This window comes from Cebus imitator, unplaced genomic scaffold, assembly GCF_001604975.1.
Source record: "Cebus imitator isolate Cc_AM_T3 unplaced genomic scaffold, Cebus_imitator-1.0 Scaffold500, whole genome shotgun sequence".
NCBI classification, from domain to species: domain Eukaryota; kingdom Metazoa; phylum Chordata; class Mammalia; order Primates; family Cebidae; genus Cebus; species Cebus imitator.
The window spans coordinates 764550-783019 of NW_016107815.1; the positions used below are offsets into that span (position 1 = coordinate 764550).

Genomic DNA, 18470 nt, shown 5'->3' on the forward strand with positions numbered 1-18470 from the left:
AAGAGTGAAACTCCGTCTCAAAAAAAAAAAAAAAAAAAAAAAAAAAAAAAAAAAAAAAAAAGAATTGGGTCTATGTCATATTATCCAAAAGGAATGCTGTTAAAAGCATTATTTACAGTAGTAACTGGGGATTCAATGTGTTCCTTACAATTTGCTGCTGAGCTGGAAGCTGTGAGGGAAGGAGTTGACACTTAGGCCCAGTGAACTTTTCCAGTAAATGAAGCAAGTGCTGAATAAAACCCTCCTGGACTGGAAACAAAGGTCCACGGGCAAGCAAGACACCCACACAACAGGCTTATCTTTTGTGAGGGAAAAAACTGATCTTCCCCCACCCTCGGATTCCAGTTTCTGCTCTACCTTGCCCCCAGATAACACACATTGTTTCTACTTGTAAAAAGTCTTTAAAATAAACGATTGCAGATACTTACGTTGTGGTGTTTGTTGCATTATGGACCATAAGAATCAGTCTTAAACAAGGACACCTTAAAAATCAAGTACAGTATCTGTTCTTAAACTTGGCTGCACAATAGAATTATCTGGGAAGTTTAAAAAGACACCAATGCCTGGGTGCCACTCCCGGGATTCTTATTTAAATGGCTGGATACAGCCTGGGCAGTGGGATTGTTGAAAGATCCCCAGATGATTCTTGTCTGCAGCCAGGTTTGATAACTACTGAAGAAAATAAGTTCTGAAGACCAAACCTTCTTATCCCATAGCTGTGAAGAATAAAACAAATACCAGCTGAGGCTAGGCATGGTGGCTCAAGCCTGTAATCTTAGCACTTTGGGAGGCTGAGGTGAGCAGATCACCTGAGATCAGGATTTCGAGATCAGCCTCACCAACATGGTGAAACCCTGTCTCTACTAAAATAAAATACAAAAATTAGCTGAATATGGTTGCCTATGCCCGTACTCCAAGCTACTCAAGAGGCTGAGGCAGAATAGCTTGAATCCAGGAGGCGGAGGTTGCAGTGAGCCAAAATCATGCCACTGCACTCCAGCCTGGGCGGCAGAGTAAGGCTCTGTCTTAAAAATAAATAAATAAATAAATGAATAAACCCAGCTGAACCACAACTCCAACTGAGCACAAGTTATATCCATTCTCTTTTACCATCTTTGCTGTACTCTAAGTAATCTTGAATATTAATAGTATTCTTTTCTGGCCTCCAGCTGAGTTAAAGAGAATGTTCTTGGTCTTTCTAGACTTTGAGCCCAGAGGAGCCAAAGAAATGTCTATTCTTAAGTATCTGAAACAAAAGGGAAGGCAGAGGCAGGAATTAACATTAATAAGGTCTAGCTCCTGTTCTCACTTTAACTTTCTTGCCTTCACTTCCTTTCCTATTCTCCCCTCACTCCTTCCAGCTGAACCTCACTGGTTTCCTTCCTGTTTATCAAACATGTCAGGTACATTCCAGCCTGCTTTTGTTCTTGCTGCTCTCTCTAAAACACAGATATCCCAAAGTACATGACTTGTCCCTTCATCTGCTTCAAATGCCAACTCAAGACTGTTCTACCTTCTCGCTTCACAGTAACATGACTCCATCTAACATATATGTTACGTGTGTGTTCACTGCTGAATTCCCAAGGACTCTTCCCTTATTCTTAACTATTACAAACCTGGCCCCCAAAGCTTCACACTCCCTGCCTTTGAAAGTTTTCTGAAGTCTAGAGAAATACACTTTCTTTTTCCTTCTGGCATTTTACTCCTATGCTCAGACAAGCCCAACTTTAAGCACCCAAGCCCACCAGTTTGGATCCTACCACTCATACAAGCTTTGGTTTTTTCACTCAAGTATACATGAGTATTTTGAAATCACTATGTTTATTGTCACAGGATCCTTGGGGTGTCGCTTCACCAGCTGGAATGCTCTGTGGCTGGCAGCCTGAAGTCCAGAGGGGGCTTAGGTGGCAGGGTGCTGGTGTCAGCACCACTCAGAGCTCATGCATACCCTGCCAGGTCCCAACAGCACCAGGCTTGGCCTCACCTTTGTTCCAGAATGGGTGCCAGCAGCAGAGAGAGGCCAGGCGGTGTAGACGGGTTCAGGGGTTTCCCTGGGCCCCCTAGAGTGCAGGGATGCCGGGTCTACAGCCACGGTTGGGCAGCTGTAGCCATGCCCATCTCCCGCCTATTCCCGGCTCCCCCCCAACTTCCCTCAGGCCACCACTGCTATCCACTGCCATCACTACAAGCTCAATATCCCATTAACAGGGTTAATATATTGAAGCAAGTGTGTCATCTCTTAAGACATGTTTTAAGATGCCAGTTTTCCACAGGGCAGCATAGCAGTTTTTCCATAAGTAACGAAGACGAATCTTTTTAGTCAGCAAAATGAAAAATGCTTTAAGTAAAAACTGATTTATACAGAACATCTATTGATCTTTATTTGATTTGACAAAATTTGCATTATTAAAAGACAGGTAACAAAATTTGAGCTTATACTGAATCTGACAAATTGAATTCTATAGTATCTAGAATATCATATAAGAAATATCAACTGAGAGAAAAGTACCACATGCAGATGCTCCTGGTAAGGGGGGAACTGTATCTGCAGGTGAGGTCCAGAGTGTGCAGTGCATAAGAAAATCCTAGAGAAAATGCCATTCACTTACTCGGGTGAAATGTTTTTCTTTTGAGGGGGAAGAAGAGGTGGTAAAGAGGGGCAAGAATTCAAAGGCGTATATGCAGAATGGCTTCTCCATTTCAAAACGGTAATAAAAATATTTAAATCATGGCACTAGGGCACCTTTGAGGAAAAGAACATCTTAACCAGAGTAGGCTCATTGCATAATTCTTTAGTAACATATACAATTTTCAAGTAGTTAAGCAGACGTAAAGGATAATTTCGTTTTAACAGTAGCTATCTATTTTTCTTCTCGCCCTCTGGAGCTTGATCTGCTTCAGAATCACAGGGACACTTTTCCACACATTTTCTAGGGAACCATCCCCTTATTCTTGAAACATCTGAGGGAGAAAATGAAATTGAGGTTAAATAGTCTGATGGATGACAGTAACATTACTGAAAGCAGTAAGTCCTATTGATTCAAATTAATAAGCTTTTAGACTTATATTTTCCCCTTCGCTATTATAAGCATATTTTGAAGGGGAGGGAGGGGGGAAATAAGGTTCCTAACAAGCTAGGAACAGATATTTCCCAAATTCTGTGATCCAGAATAGTGACAAATGTGGTTAAAGACAGCTCCTAACTTAAGTTGGGGGGAACTTAGTATGGGTGTTTACTTATATGTGTACGATCAGCGAGGGTGTTCTGGGCACACCATTATACTCCGTCTCTTCCAGGGAACTACCTCCTTGTAGCCTTGTAGCCTTTGTGAATTTCCTTTTTAGACTTTTCCTAACATACAAATTTTTTTTTTTTTTTTGAGATGGAATCTCACTCTGTCACCTAGGCTGGAGTGCAGTGGCATGATCTCAGCTCACTGCAACCTCTGCCTCCCAGCTTCAAACGATTCTCCTGTCTCAGCCTCTGGGGCACCTGGGATTACAGGCGCATACCACCATGCTCAGCTAATTTTTGTATTTTTAGTAGAGACAGGGTTTTACCATGTTGGCCAGGCTGGTCTTGAACTCCTGATCTCAAGTGATCCATCCACCTTGATCTCCCAAAGTCTTGAGATTACAGGCATGAGTCACCACGCCTGGCCTAACATATACATTTCTATATCAAGGCTGTCATAAGGGGTTAATTTATGATTAACCTCCAATTTTTTTTAAAGAACATCCCAAGCTGATCTTCACTTTAAAAAGGAACAATTCTAAAACTTAAAACACAAAGTTTCAATCTACTGGTTTTTATAATAACTTAAGAGAAATGCTCATTCAAAGCTGGGGGGCAAATAGTACAGGGGTTTGGTGCACAGAATGTGGAGTCTGACTGCTTGGGGTTCAGCCCTAGCTGTATCTGTTTTTAGTGCATGGCTATGGCAAGTTGCTTAGCCTCTCTATTTCAGTTCCCTCAATTAAATGTAAATCATAGTGTGCACGTCCGAGGTCTTTTAGGGACTTTTACACCTTAAGCGAAGCACTTACACAAATACTTGTCCCATAGTTATTAAGTATGAGCTCAAATGTTAGCTATCATTAAAAAGGCCTGAAAAACACAACAGCTCTAGAGAAATACGTAAGGAACTTCTTTTTGTTGCTTAGTGATGTGCCCTTCCATGCAGTTCCCCTAATGCATTAGGCATGTGATTATTTTATATGTTATTCTTGTAAAACCTGGAATTATTGCTAATAGTCTTGTCCTTTAAACATGCACTTCCATTTCCATACCTTCTATAAAAGAATCATCAAGAATTTTGTCTCCATACAGCCAGTATCTGAAATGTTTAAAAGATTAAAATTAATTTTAGGCTAGATGTTAATTTTGTCAAACACAGTACTTCCTATTACTTACCGTAACCCTCTTGTGGCTAAAACGAATTCCCCTTTTTGTAGCTGTATTCGAGGCTCTTCAGTGCAGGGGCTTGTGAAGAAGGTTTTGATTCCTTTATTCAAAGGGCAGCAGGCACCACTATAATCTTCTATGACTTTATAGCGAACCTGTCATCAGTGATCAGAAGAAACATTTAAATATTCACCCATGATATCTGACTTTTAAGTCTGAACTTCAATTTTTAAAGGGAGATCCGAAATATCCAGTGACAAGCCTTTGAGTTCCCATTGTAGGGGAACCTCCCAGTTCCCCATCCACCCAGGTCCCTGGGAAGCAACTGATGTTTCTAGTACTCAAGGCTTTTCTTACTCCTCTTTTCAAGCCCATAACTAAGAATTAAATTCAGAGCAGGGCTGTCTAAACACATTCTGCCATGATGGAAATGTTCTGTATCTTTGGTATCCAATGCAGCAGCACTTGACACACGTAGCTACTGAGCACTTACAATGTGGCTAATGCAAAAAAGAAATTGAATCTTTTTAATTTTAACAAATTTAAATAAAACAGCCACATGTGGCTGGTGGCCATCATATCCAACAAAGATAGTTGTAAGCACAGGTTTCACATTAAGGAGCTATATTGAGGATAATTATTTTCCTATGTTGGCAATATAAATTGACTGAATTCCTTCCAACCTCTAGTCTCAACTATTTAAATTAAAAAAAAAAAAGTTAACTGCATCAAATTTTAACAAATGTATTAAGGGATACTATTTAATAAAAGCCAACAATTGGTTTCTAGTCTAAGTCAATTAAAAAACTATATGGAAGTACACAGCCTAACAAAAGAAAAAAAATTATCATTGCAAAAGAAGTACTTACACTTCTGACTCTCTTATCTGCTTTTTGTTTCAACTGTTCTATCTGTTTGAAAGAAATAAAAAGAAAAAATGAAGTCTCTTGTCTCAATGTTGAAAAATAGCCTTTCCTCATCAACTGTCGGAGTGGTATGGCAAACTCCCAATTTTCCAGCATTTCAAGTTACTGATAATTTAAAGGCCACATGTTGTTTCAGCATGGAAATAAGGCCTTATGACTAAGAACCAGGGACTGAGAGTGAGGTTTTCTTCCTGCTGTTCACTCTGATGTCCTCATCTGTGTATATTCCTAGAGTGCCCACTGTGGCCCAGGGATCAGAGAGTATATTCTCCGACCTCATGAAGCTTCTCAGGTGAAAACACTGATATTCACTAATTCTGCAGAGACATAGCAGACAAACTACAAATGAATAATGAAGAACATTTAATAATGAAGTTGAATGAATGAATAAAAGTCACCATTATAACTTACTTCTTTTTGACATAGCTACTATTAAATAGAACTATATTAGATATAGTAGGAGAAATAAAGATAATTCATGGTCTCTGTCCTAGAGTCTTGTTAATTACAGATATAAAGAAATAAAAATATGCAACTTCATAAGCTACCCTACAGTAGTATATGATTAAATTCTGAATTCAGATGAGTCTACAGGGGTAGGTTAGACTTTGTGGAACAGGTAGACTGGAACTAGTCCTAATCATTTTAGATAGAGTGGAGGTCACAGAAGATGGAAAAAACTGTGGGCAAAGTTGGGTGACAGGAATGTACAAGGAATTCACATGATGCTGTCAGTTGGAACGTCATTTTCGGCCAGATTTCATAAAACTATGTTAAGGGATCAGGACTTAATCTCACAGGTATAGATGGTTAAGGAGAGATTTAAATAAAGGAAGAAACATGATACAAGAAGTCCTTTAGGATTATTAGATTCATTTTGACAGAGTGAAAATACTCGTATGACTTCTTTTACTATGATTATGTCACTTGGGTTGAAGAGGTGTTAAGGGAAAGAAGGTGAGGCAAAAAGGAAGGGCTACTTGAAAAAATATACTCACTGTTAAGCTGTATTGGTGACAGCCTTCTCTTACTGGCCACTCAAGTCCATCTCCTTCAGGGACCCCTGACCACGTAAATACCTGTTTGAAGTTCCTCCATCTACTTCCCATATCATAAGGAAAAACAAAGACTTCATTTAGTTGATAATATTGAATTCGATCTTTAGCCTGTGGGTAACAAAGACATAAGATGGCAGGTGCCTCTAAGTGGCCTTCAGTACTATATTATTGAGAACACTTATTTCTCAAGTTTCTAGCATTCAAAAAAATACCTCCTCCTCAATGTAATATTAGTGCATACAGAAGCAAGAGGCAACTTCATCACAGTACGGGAAGAACTTGATATAGAACACCAACCTTGTATGTGATTACATGGAAAATATCTGACAGGTTTTCTTTAGGAATAAGCACTCATAAAGATTTACTAAAAGAGTTAGCTAACTTTATCTCATATATAAAATGTCCTCAATGCTCCTGGTTGTTCAGGTATATAGAAGGGATGCTGATAAACAGATTCAGGAGAAAGGTGAGGGTTTATTCAGGATGGAACTGTTTTATTCAAGACAGAACTGTTCTGTGGGGTACACGAGAATGTAACAGTTGTATCAGAATGAAAAGATGTATCTTGGGTGCAGTGATGCCCATGGGAATGGCCAGGAAAGGTGTAATAGGAGAGTTGTTTTATGAAAAACATTTTTTAAAAGTAGTAGATATATACAAGAGATCTTCTTTCTTTTTTTAATACTATCACACATGTATACATGCTCATTTATATATGCATCTATATGTACATGTTATGCATGTACATAACTATTCAGCTTGCATAAATTATATTCCAGGCATTTAAATTGTTAGCTTTAATTTAAGGAAATAAACTGGCTTTGGATTTCTTAAGTTCCACTGACACCTAGTGGTAAAGATACATTTTTTAACAATAAGTGTACAAACCCCTTGAAATTCGTTGGATAAATTTAGTGTCTGGTAATTTCTATAAATTTCCTATAAATTTAATATGATCATTTATTTGAATTTTTTACTCAGCAATAAAGTACTTCTTCTAAAATAATTTCTAGTCTATGGCCATATCATTGAGCATACCCAATTTCACCTGAAGTAATTTCTAAATGTAGCATGGCAGTTAATAAGGAGCCTTGGTTATTAGCAAAAATTAAAAAAAAAAAAAAGTGAATCTAATGTCAATATATTTATTATGCTTATTAGAAATGATACTTTGAAATATTTTATTATTGGGAACAATGTTTACGGAAAAGCTTATTGCGAGTATTTGTAAAGTGATATTAAAGTTAACTATTTACTAAAATATTAATTAAGCTATAATGCATATGAACCTATTAAATTATATCAATCCATCCTCACCCAGAAAGTAAAGAATAATTTCTTTTTCCTTTTTATAAACAAAGCTTCAGAGTTTTCAAAATGGACTGAATTTCAAAGAACAGATATCTGGGCTAAAAATTTACAAAGAAAAACTGGTAAACATAAGAGTCATTCACAAAATGACTAAGACATGTCTTTGCCTAACAGAAGCACTCAATGAAGTTAGGATTCTATCAATACTGTGTGTTAAAAGGTGACAGAGGGGTGTGGTAGATGCTCCCGGAAAAGGGAACAAAGGAAACAAAAGGTACTTAGCCAAGTCTAGGGAGGGTCCAGGAAGGCTCCCTGGGAGAAACAATACCTTAACTAAGTCTTGAGAAGCAAGAAATCAAGGGAAAAAAGAGGGAAGAGTGTTATAGGCAGAGGGAACAACACATGAAAGGATACAAAAGTGTAAGATGTACAAATTATGAGTAATTTAGTATCAAGTGTGAGACAGGGTAGAGAAGGGTAGGAAATGAGGCTGGAGAAGTAGGTAAGAAGTCAGCAGAGTGCAATGGCTCATGCCTGGAATCCCAGCACTTTGGGAGGCTGAGGTGGGTGGATTACTTGAGGTCAGGAGTCTGAGACCAGCCTGGCTACATGGTGAAATCCTGTCTCTACTAAAAATACAAAACTTAGCTGGGTGTAGTGGCATACACCTTGTCATTCCAGCTTTTTGGGAGGCTGAGGCAGAGGAGAATCACTTGAACCCAGGAGGCGGAGGTTGCAGTGAGCCAAGATTGTGCCACTGCATTACAGCCTGGGCAACAGAGCAAGACTCTATCTCCAAAAAACAAAAAAAGAAGTCATAAAAAGTCTATGCAGAAGCTAAGAACTCAGACTTAAACCTATACATCGGTGGTTCTCAAAGCATGCCTTGTAGACCACTTTGAGTTCTCAACACTTCTTCTTGCAGGTCAGCAAGGCCAAGCTCTTTTCCTAATAATACTGAAACGTTATTTGTCTTTTTGTTGTGCTGACATTTGCAATGGTGAATAAAACTGTTGGCATCTTAGCAGAAACCAAGGCAGCTGCACCAAACTGTGTTAGTAGTTATGAGCAATGTCATGTAAGAATGCCCTTGATGAAGCAGTAAAAATTATTTTTAAATATTAAATCTCAATTCTCAAGGAGATGTCCTTTATTTTTAATATTCTGCATGACAAAATGAGAAGTACACATAAAGCATGCCCAAATAGAATGGTCATCTCAAGTAAAATAGTGGTTAAGCTGTAAGCTAACAAAAGCTGTACAGACAGCTTTTTCCATGTAACACTATTTTTACTTGAAAGAATGAGTAATGTAGCAAACTAAGGTTATTCAGACTTCCGTACTTGGTGAACATTTCCTCAAAAATGAAGAGTCAGGCAGTCACTTCAAGGGAAATGGCTGACAGTATGGGTTGCCAGTAAAAAATTAAGGCTTTCAAATGAATATTAGAATTTAAAAACCTTGTATCTACCACTGTGAGCCTGACAGCTTTCTAATACTTAAGAATCTTTTCTCATAAAACTGATATATTGATATAAGTGAATGCAATTTTGGGATACTATATAATAAAAGGTGTTAACTTTTGGAAAATCTACATAACCCAGTAAACTAATATTTCCCAAATGACCAATGCCTGATGCTACATAAAACCACATATTGGTAAAAGACTCATCCAAAAAGCAAGATAGCCTGATAAGTTTAAAATAAAAAGGTATAAAAATCTTTGATAAGAAATAGCACTTGTCAAGTTTTTAATATAACATGGAAGAACATCCACTATTATCATGTAAAGGCCTATTAAAATACTCTGTTCATTTCTATCTACTTATCTGTGTGAGGCTGGATCTTCATATACGTCAATCAAAGCAACATATCTCAACAGACTGAATGCAGAAGTGAGAATCCAACTGTCTTCTGTTAAGTCAGATATTAAAGAGATTTGTAAAGATATAAAACAATGCTTTCTTCTCCTTATTTTGTAATTTGGAAAATGTGAACATTTCCCTGTGGCAACAATCCACTTGCTCTGCCAGGCAACTCTTTGTATACAAGCTTGCTCCCCGTCATTGGCATTATCTGCCTGGACCCTGCAGGAATCTGGGTTTCAACCCCTGGCACAGCAATGGTGAGGCTCTGAGTAGTTTCAAACAGGGAGCAGGGGAGTCAGATTTGTGTTTTACGCTAGAATCACAATGGACAGCATGAGGCTGTGAGGTCTGTGACAAGCTAAATGTTAGGAGCTTCACTGAATGTTTAAAACGCTGAGAAAAACTTGGTGTCTGCTTGGTAGGGCGGAAGCTCCTTTCCAAATGGGCTGCTTTCTTCTCTAGTCTAAGAGACAACGGACAGATGGTCTGATGTGTGGCTTAGGCCTCTGCAACCACTCAGGGTGTATGAGAGGCACATTTCTGCAGGAGTTACAGAATGAATAAAAATGTTTCCTATATCCACCTTTTTTTGTGGCATGCAAATGACTTACAGAAGCCATTTGGCAGCCATGTTTTCACTTTCAGGCACTTTTTGTTAATCTGGTCTATTAATAGACTTTATTAATATTGAGGACTTTACTAGTCCTTTATTAATATACGTTATTAATAATGAAGAAACAATTATTAAAATTTACCTTCTCTTCAATCCATGATTCAATAGAAGTTTTGTTTCTGAGAATTATTTTCATCTGGAAATTAAATGATAGTAAAATTTAATAATGTGATCCAGGTTCCTTTAAGATTATCATATTCATAATCCTCTGAGATAGCTATTATTACTCCATTCCATTGACAAAGATAACAGAGGTTAAATAACATAATTACCATGTCATCCATCTGACTCCAAAGTCTGTTCTTAACTACTCCACCCTGGTACCTCTCGTAACAATGATTACACCCATCCATATTCAAATCTGAATCTAGTATTTTAATCAAACTTCATGTCTTGAATACTATTTTCAGAGCAAGGTTTTGACAGCATTAACAAAACATTAATATAATCCATTTAATCAGTGCTTACTTGTAATTTGCTATTAAAATCTTTTATCACTATTTTTAACTAACTTTAAATTTATGATTAATCTATGAGAAGTAACAGTGACTCATTTCAGTCAACCTTAATATTTCACTTGCCTTAAAAATAATGAATGCATTCAATCTTTATTCCATTATTTGATTTTCCTAGATATGACTAATTCCACATATACAGGCTTTTTATTACGGGTTCTTAGTTTATTTCTAATATGATTCTCAATTAGAGGCATTGGGAAAAATTTCTCAAAGAATTTGGTTCCAGGCTAGTAGACAATAATAACATATAAACAAAACCAGCTTACCTTAAAACAAAACCAAATTACCTTAAAGTCTGGTTGTGCCTTCACAGAGACAGTGTAGCATGTTAGAAACAGCTTTGGTGGAGGCTGTAATGAGCTAAGATCGTGCCACTCCACTCCAGCCTGGGCCGACAGAGCCAAGCTCTGTCTCAAAACAAAAGAAAAAGAAACAGCCTTGGCCCAGGAGTCCTCATCATATTCCAAGGGCCTAGCACAATACCTGGCCCACAGCTGGCCTTCAGTGAATGAATAAATTAATCACGTGAATGCAATAAGTTATAAGAATGGTTTCTGGTTCCTTCAGGGCCAGGTCTCCTCCTCTCTGTTCTCATAACACTGTGCACATAAATCTATGATGTATATATATATGGCCTTATATTAGGGTTAACTGTTCACTATTAACTGTCAGTTCCTAAGGGCAGCTACCTCTTCATTATCATTTTTGCAGCCTCAGAAATTAGCAGAGGGATTAATCAGAGTAGGCATTAAATAGCATCTTTATCATAGGGCTATTATGGAGATTAAATGAGCTAATACATGTAAGGTGCCTAAAACAGTGCCTTACACATAAGAAGTGCTCAATAAATGTTAGCTATATTATGATTACTACTATTATTAAATATATACTATTACAAAGTAACATCGATGTTTACCAAGTACATGAAATGGGTGACACTGGGTAAGTCACTTAAAGTTTTTGAGAATCAATTAATTAATCATCTGTAGGGAAGGGAAAACAGTAAGACTTCTCTATGGGGTGGATGTGAAGAGCAAGATAGACTGTACAGGTGAGAAGAACTCTCTCAATTGTGAAGTGCTCCAGAACTTACTCAACTCCAAGTTAACATTTTAAAAACTAAATCAATACCTAGAAATTCTGGCAAAATTACTTCGAAATTATCTGACTAATACAGAGGAGATTAGTTACTTAAATGAAATAAGCAAAAGTAATTTCCATGTCATACTGCACACCTGAACACAGCCTTTATATCTTTCTTGTTCAATCAGTCCCAGTAACTTGACACTTTTAACTAGAGGGAACAGAGATGCTTACCTGGATAACAAACAACATCCCGACAGCTATGGTTGTTCCTAAAGCTAATCCCAAGGCAAACAAGGTGGCAGCAAATGCAGCTAGTCCAAATGGAACAATTGGAAGAGGATCTCTCCGGGCTGCACTCATGTCAATCTTCACTGTGTTCCATCCGAAGGAGAGCTATCACAGCAACAACAGCACACACACAAAATTATTTGGTTGTGGTACCTGCTCAGACGCTACTGACATTTACAACAACTTGATCAAAGAGATGACAACGTGACCTGTGGCCAAAGCAAACACAGCTATTTTTAATTAATATTGTAACTTGAGCTCAGACCGATGTGCACGATATCATTCTTAGTTTTCTCAAATGTGACTTTTTGTTGTTGTTTCCTCACAAAATGTCAAGAATACCCTGCAAATATTAACACGCATCAACAACACTAGACACTAGCCTAAACCAGAACTGTGTCTTCTCTTTTCTCCTTGCTGTTATACACTGCAGTATTTGTCCACAGCGACAGGTACTACCTAGAATTCAGTTGTTTCTTCCTTCATGTTTTACAGACAGTGGTGAAGAACTGGTAAAATGCAGGCCAAATATGGCCACAGATGTGTGCTGCCTGCCTGCATCATGTTTCAGACATTCAGAGTTAGGTGCCAACATTTAAAAATCGAGAGATTTCAAAGAAAAATCCAGATTTTCAGATTTTTGTAGGCTGGAATTCCCAAACACCACAAGCTGGCAGATCAAATATGGGCCGTCGCCTCCTCAAGGGACAGACTCTTCAGTTTGGCAGTCCCATCAGGTGCCTGTCCCTCGTTTACTTTCAAGGCCTCTTTAGGGAGTTTTCTTTGTGTCCCCTGAATTTGATCTCATGACTACTTGTCCATAAATCAACCTGATCTGTTGCTGGTTTAATCTGTTTATATTTTACGGTGTGCTCTGCTCCATGAGCCACCTTCCAGGCACTAGAATTAGAAATGAACAAAGAACTACAACTTGCCACATGAATGAGATGGAAGTAGGAAGCACTAGTGTGTCTTTTCTTCTTGCTCTTTTTTTTCTTCTCACTATTCTTTCCATAACTATTAAGTATGAAATCTAATGAATTATATATACAGTACTAAAATAATAATCAGCTTCAACTAGAGCATGTTAAGTTTCCAGAACAAATAATCTTTCCTCATCTTAAAATGTAACTTTTAATGCTTTCTAAAAAGGAACCAATACAGCAGTAAAACAAAGTTCTGTTTCCTCAACTAAATCACAGAAAGCATATTTCCAAAAGGAACCTCTTAAATAATCTAGATAACTACCATTTATACTGGCATGGATGATTTTGCAACAAAACATTTTCATTTTCACTTACCCGATTATAAAGCTGTGTGTACATAGTCATCACAAAAATGAAAGCAGCATGGATACAACCCAGTGGTGCTAAAAGGAGAAACAGTGTGAACGAAGCATGATTTTGGTAACCACAACAGTTGTTGATCCAAGGACAGTGATGGTCCATCTTCATCACACATCTAACAAGAAAAATTTACATAAAACATGAGGCAGAAAATCCTGTCTACTTTAAATAACTCTGGTCTTCAAAAGATCAAGCAAATAGGAATCCAGCATGTCCATGAGCTACGGAAGAATTATACCTCATGGAACAGAAAGAAAAATCCTTATGAGCTTTTTTAAAAATTATTTTTATTTTTTTGAGACAGAGTCTCGCTCAGTCACCCAGGCTGGAGTGCAATGGCATGATCTTGGCTCACTGCAACCTCTGCCTCCCAGGGTCAAGAAATCCTCCTCCATCATCCTCCAGAGTAGCTGGGATTATAGGCACGCGCTGTCATACCCGGCTACTTTTATATTTTTGTAGAGATGGGGTTTCACCATGTTGGCCAGGGTGGTCTTGAATTTCTAACCTTGGGTGATCCCCCCGACCTGTCCTCCCAAAGTGCTGGGATTACAGGCGTGAGCCACCGCACCTGGCCTTTTTGAGCTTTTAACAATTATGAACAGTGACTCCTTTTAAACTCTAAACAGCACAGGAAAGAGCAGGCTTTGTAAAGCTTCTTAGGAAAAGATGTAGCTACAAGTACTTGTTTAAAGAAGTCAAGAGACTCACTCAAAGAGGGTCTCTTTATAATGCTCATTACAAAGAAATGAGCATGGTTCCTGGTTTTCACCTAGCTTGTAAGTGCAGTGACCCAAGTGAACTGCAACAGACATAATGAATCCCTTATAAACCTCCATTAGGGTTAATGGGATCAAACAGACATACATAACTTCTTTCCTATTCTCACAGTATCCTTTAGTTATGGATCTCTGAGATAAACAAGCTAACTCCAGAATATAAGACATGGTATAACAAGCAATGTCTTGCCGTGCACCTGTTCCTTACCGTTGCTAGAAGAAAATGTTCTGGCCTCAAACAACACTTTAGTTGCTCTCAATGGTTCTGTAAATTCCTTATTAATCAGCAAGTATAGTTGTTCATTAAAAAAGGTCCTAGGTTATTTCACATTTTTAATAGTTATTTGGTTTTCTTCTGATCAAGTTTCTGATATTAAAACATTTGTGATAATAGGCACCTGGATTATTAGATTTGTGTAAAGTGTAAATGTTTGTTAATAAGTGATGGGATCTCCCTTATAATTTAGTCTCAGAACAATTCTAAAGTTAGTCCAGAAGGCAGCTGACAAACACAATTAATCCTGATATATGGAAACAAACTTAAGGTATAACTTTTTACCTCGTTCTTGCAGGGCAAGATGCAAAGTAAATTTGTATTTTTCTAGAATACCTTTTCACTTGTAACAAAGAAGAATTACATCTACTTTTTATCTGGATAATTTAAGTATAAAATGGAGATTATGGACACAACAATTTTGACAATATTTTTTATAATATGGCAGCCTTGCAGTGAATAGAAGTAGCCCGAATATAGTAGAAAGAACAACGAAAACATCAGTAATTAGTTGATCAGTCCCCAGTGAACAGCAAAAAAGACATGTACCTGTTACACTTTCTGCAGTGATGTGAACGTGGTGCCTTGTATGCTTGGCAGACTTTACAATACTGGAGATACATGGTATCCTGAGAAATTTCCTTGGGAGCAAAACAGAAACAAAAATGCATCAGATACCGAAACTCAAGTATGGTTCCTACAGTATGATTTTCTTTTATGGGGGATAGGGAAGGAGGGAATCTTAACTTGCATTTCCAATCCTCTTATTTGAGCTAAAATATTTTTAAATAACAATTTTCTGATAAGATCATCCCTTTCCCAATTACCCAGAAGTCATTTTAAATTTTTCTTCCCTATGCTCCACCCAAATTCAATGTCACTAGTGGTTCTGCTTACCCCCAATCTTGGTGGATTGAGAGGAGTTCAGAAAAAGGTAGCTGACAACTTGGCAGGTATTTTAGAGTGAGGAGTTAAGCATGAGTTGATACTCTTTCTGAAATCTGCTCCCTCCTTGACATTACCCCTGTTACCTCCTCTTTCTTCAGCCATTTTAATCACTTCCTAACCCCTTTCTTTTACTGTGGTTTTTCTTTAGCACAAACCGTATGTTGTCAAAATCGTGTATTGTCAAAATAAGATTCCTATAACACAACTCTGACTATGTCAGACTCTGGCTGAAAACCTCTAAAACTCCCTATGGCCTACAATTTTTCATGCATTTGAGACCTTCCATGATCCGCCTTTATTTTGGCTGTCTCTGTACTACATCATCTTTTTTCCAGTCACACAGGGCTGTCCATTGTTTCTGAATATATGCTCCCACCATTCTCTCAACCTGAAATGCCCTCTTCCCCATCTCCTTTGGAAATTCCCACTCCTCCCTCAGGTCCCCTGGGGCAAATGCTCAATTCTTCTATCTTTGACGGCACCCATCATGTTCACAATTTGCACAAGTGTGTTGGTTTCTTGCTTAGGTTATAAGCTTTTACAGAATGCAAATTGTGTCTTACCCTTCCTGTACTCATTTCGAATAATACACAGCACACCATATACACCAGTGTTACCCAAACTTTAATACACCTAAGAATCATCTGGGGACTTTATTAAAATAAAGATTCTGATTTGGTAGATCTGAAGTGGAGCCCAAGATTCTGCCTTTCTGACAAGCCATCAGGTGATGTCCCTTAGTAGGAAACATGGACATCATAAGCATAAACTTTCTAGTAGTTTTTAAGCTATAAATGGATTTGGACTATACTTCCCAATGTTATATTTTCAGTGCAATGACTTAAAAGCCTTATGATTTAAACCAGCAGTTTCTAAAGTGCTGTTCTCAGTTCTAAGGGATGTTAATGTATTACACGAAAACAGATCCTATATCCAAACCTCATTGTGTATGACATGTGATGTTTCCTCAACTTTTGACCATGAACCCACCCCACTTCCAACTTTTTTTAATGCAGAGCAAATATTCAATAAAATTGAATATTTGGAAAATGCTATTTTGGATGAATATCTTCAGACAGACATGAAATAAAATCTCTGATCAGTGATTAGAGTAATACACTTAATCTCCACGAAGACAAACAGCAGGCTGTGTTTAGTATTACTGGTTAGCAGATAAGGCAAAAACCAAACATATGATTATCATTAAAGTTCATTGTCTTACCGGTTTCCACCCCAGAGGGACAAAGCCCGGACCGACAAACATGGCATTGAAGTAATTATAAAGAATCATGACAGTCCAATTGATCAACATGATGAAATTCACACTTCCTCCAGTTGTATGTAAGGGCCAATACCACAACACAGAGTCAATCATGGCCATTGTAGAACATATTGCTATAACACCAAGGGCTATGATGGGACCCCAGTGACACAGTCTCTTTAATTCTTGGAGATTCTCAAACTTGATAACTGAACAGAATGTGCCCATTTTGTCAAGGAAGAATGCCTTCCTACTTTTAAAGAATTATAGATTTCCTTTTTCTGTGCACACATTTCCATGTGCCACAAGTCCATGTGTGTTCCTTAACTGTCATGCCTTCAAGCTGTGAACTGTTAACGCAGATTATGCCATTTTCACCGTCAGGCACCCAAAGCTCTTTATCTTAACTAGGAGAATCCAGTATCTTGGTCTGAAACCCAACCTAAAGAAAGCAAAATGGGAAAGTTCGGTTAAAAAAATCTTTATCACATACCATACTTGTTAACGACAATAAACACCTACACAACAGCATCTCACAAGTAGGATGTATATCTTGTCAAATGTCAAAAAGAATTACTTTTGACTTATCCAAAATATGATACAAGTTTGAATGGCATGTAACCTGGATACATAATTCCAAAATAATTGTTTTTATTCCTTCTCAGCTTATCAGGGTACTGTCACCATCCAACGCTTAGTGAATAGTTTGAGAAGACAAAGAATTTTAGAACGGAGAGTCAGGACCTTAGAGTTGATCTAATTCAGTTTCCTTCTTCATAGAACAGAAATGGGCTTACAAAGGCTAGGTGATTAGACCAAAGTCACAAGTAAGTAACAGTTGAACCAGAATAGAAGCCAAGTCAACGAACTCCCTTTATGAAGTTCTAAGCTGCCTCTTGAATTAAGCCAAGTGTTAGTCAGACATGGTCTGCGCCATTTGCCTGCAGTTTCCCCACCCCGCCCTACAAACACCAAGAGAACAATTTGGGCGAAAAATAATGAAGCAAGAGTGAAAGCAAAGAGAACAGCCAAGGAAAGGAAGGAAAGAGAGAGAGCGAGGGTGCACGTGTGGTGTGTGTGAAATTATGAGCAGAAAAGTATATGGGAAGGACCTGAATTAGAAGATTAGAGGGAAGAAAGAAAAGGCAGTGCCTCCGGGAGCGAGGGAAACGGAAGGCAGGACGGCGAGCTCAGGGGAGGTTTGGGGAAGGAGTGGACTGGAGTGAGTCCGGGAAAGAGGATCTGAGCTACATGGATAATAAGAGACTATCACGCGGCAGACGCTGTCGACTTGTGCCTCAGTTTCCCGCCCAAGTCATGGAGCAGGGCTTAGAAATAAATCCTCACCCAAGGAAGAAATATTCTAGTAAGCCACGTTGGTCTCAACATTCAGGAGAGCCTGGTCCCACTCTGGTGGGGCGAAGACCACCAAAATCGTGCTTATATTCCCTGCCTTGACTCCCACCTCAGTGTGGTCCCTGGTGTCCGCTCCTCAGCCATCGCACATCCGGGGCGGCCTGGGCTCACCCGGAACAGATTTTTTCCTCCTTGGATGACTCGATCATGGGCACTTCAGTCCAGGACAAGCAGACAGCACACCCCGGCCTTGAGAGGCTGGAGTGCGGGACCTGCTACGACCCGCTTGCCCCTCCGCCAGCGCCCTCGCCGCGACTCTCCCGCTCAGGCCCCCTGCGCAGTCTCCGTTTCAGCCACTTCCGGAGGTTCGGCT

General features: G+C 38.6%; 1 protein-coding gene across 4 annotated transcripts; it reads right to left on the minus strand.

Annotated features, from left to right (window-relative positions):
• Positions 1-2352: 2352 nt before the first annotated feature.
• ZDHHC6 (zinc finger DHHC-type palmitoyltransferase 6) lies at positions 2353-18416 on the minus strand. 4 transcript variants are annotated; one of them, XM_017513754.2, is made up of 11 exons: positions 18207-18416; positions 16703-17183; positions 15082-15173; positions 13435-13502; positions 12077-12238; positions 10324-10377; positions 6330-6497; positions 5275-5316; positions 4415-4560; positions 4291-4337; positions 2353-2961 (listed from the first exon to the last, which is right to left on the minus strand). In XM_017513754.2, exons 2-11 carry the CDS (start codon positions 16747-16749, stop codon positions 2858-2860), a joined length of 930 nt encoding a protein of 309 aa, XP_017369243.1. In that variant the 5' UTR covers positions 16750-17183; positions 18207-18416; the 3' UTR covers positions 2353-2857. The 4 variants fall into 4 exon arrangements, with proteins under 4 accessions (XP_017369243.1, XP_017369241.1, XP_017369242.1 ...); XM_017513752.2 differs by having other exon boundaries at positions 13435-13594; XM_017513753.2 differs by having other exon boundaries at positions 13435-13594; positions 18089-18416.
• Positions 18417-18470: the final 54 nt, after the last annotated feature.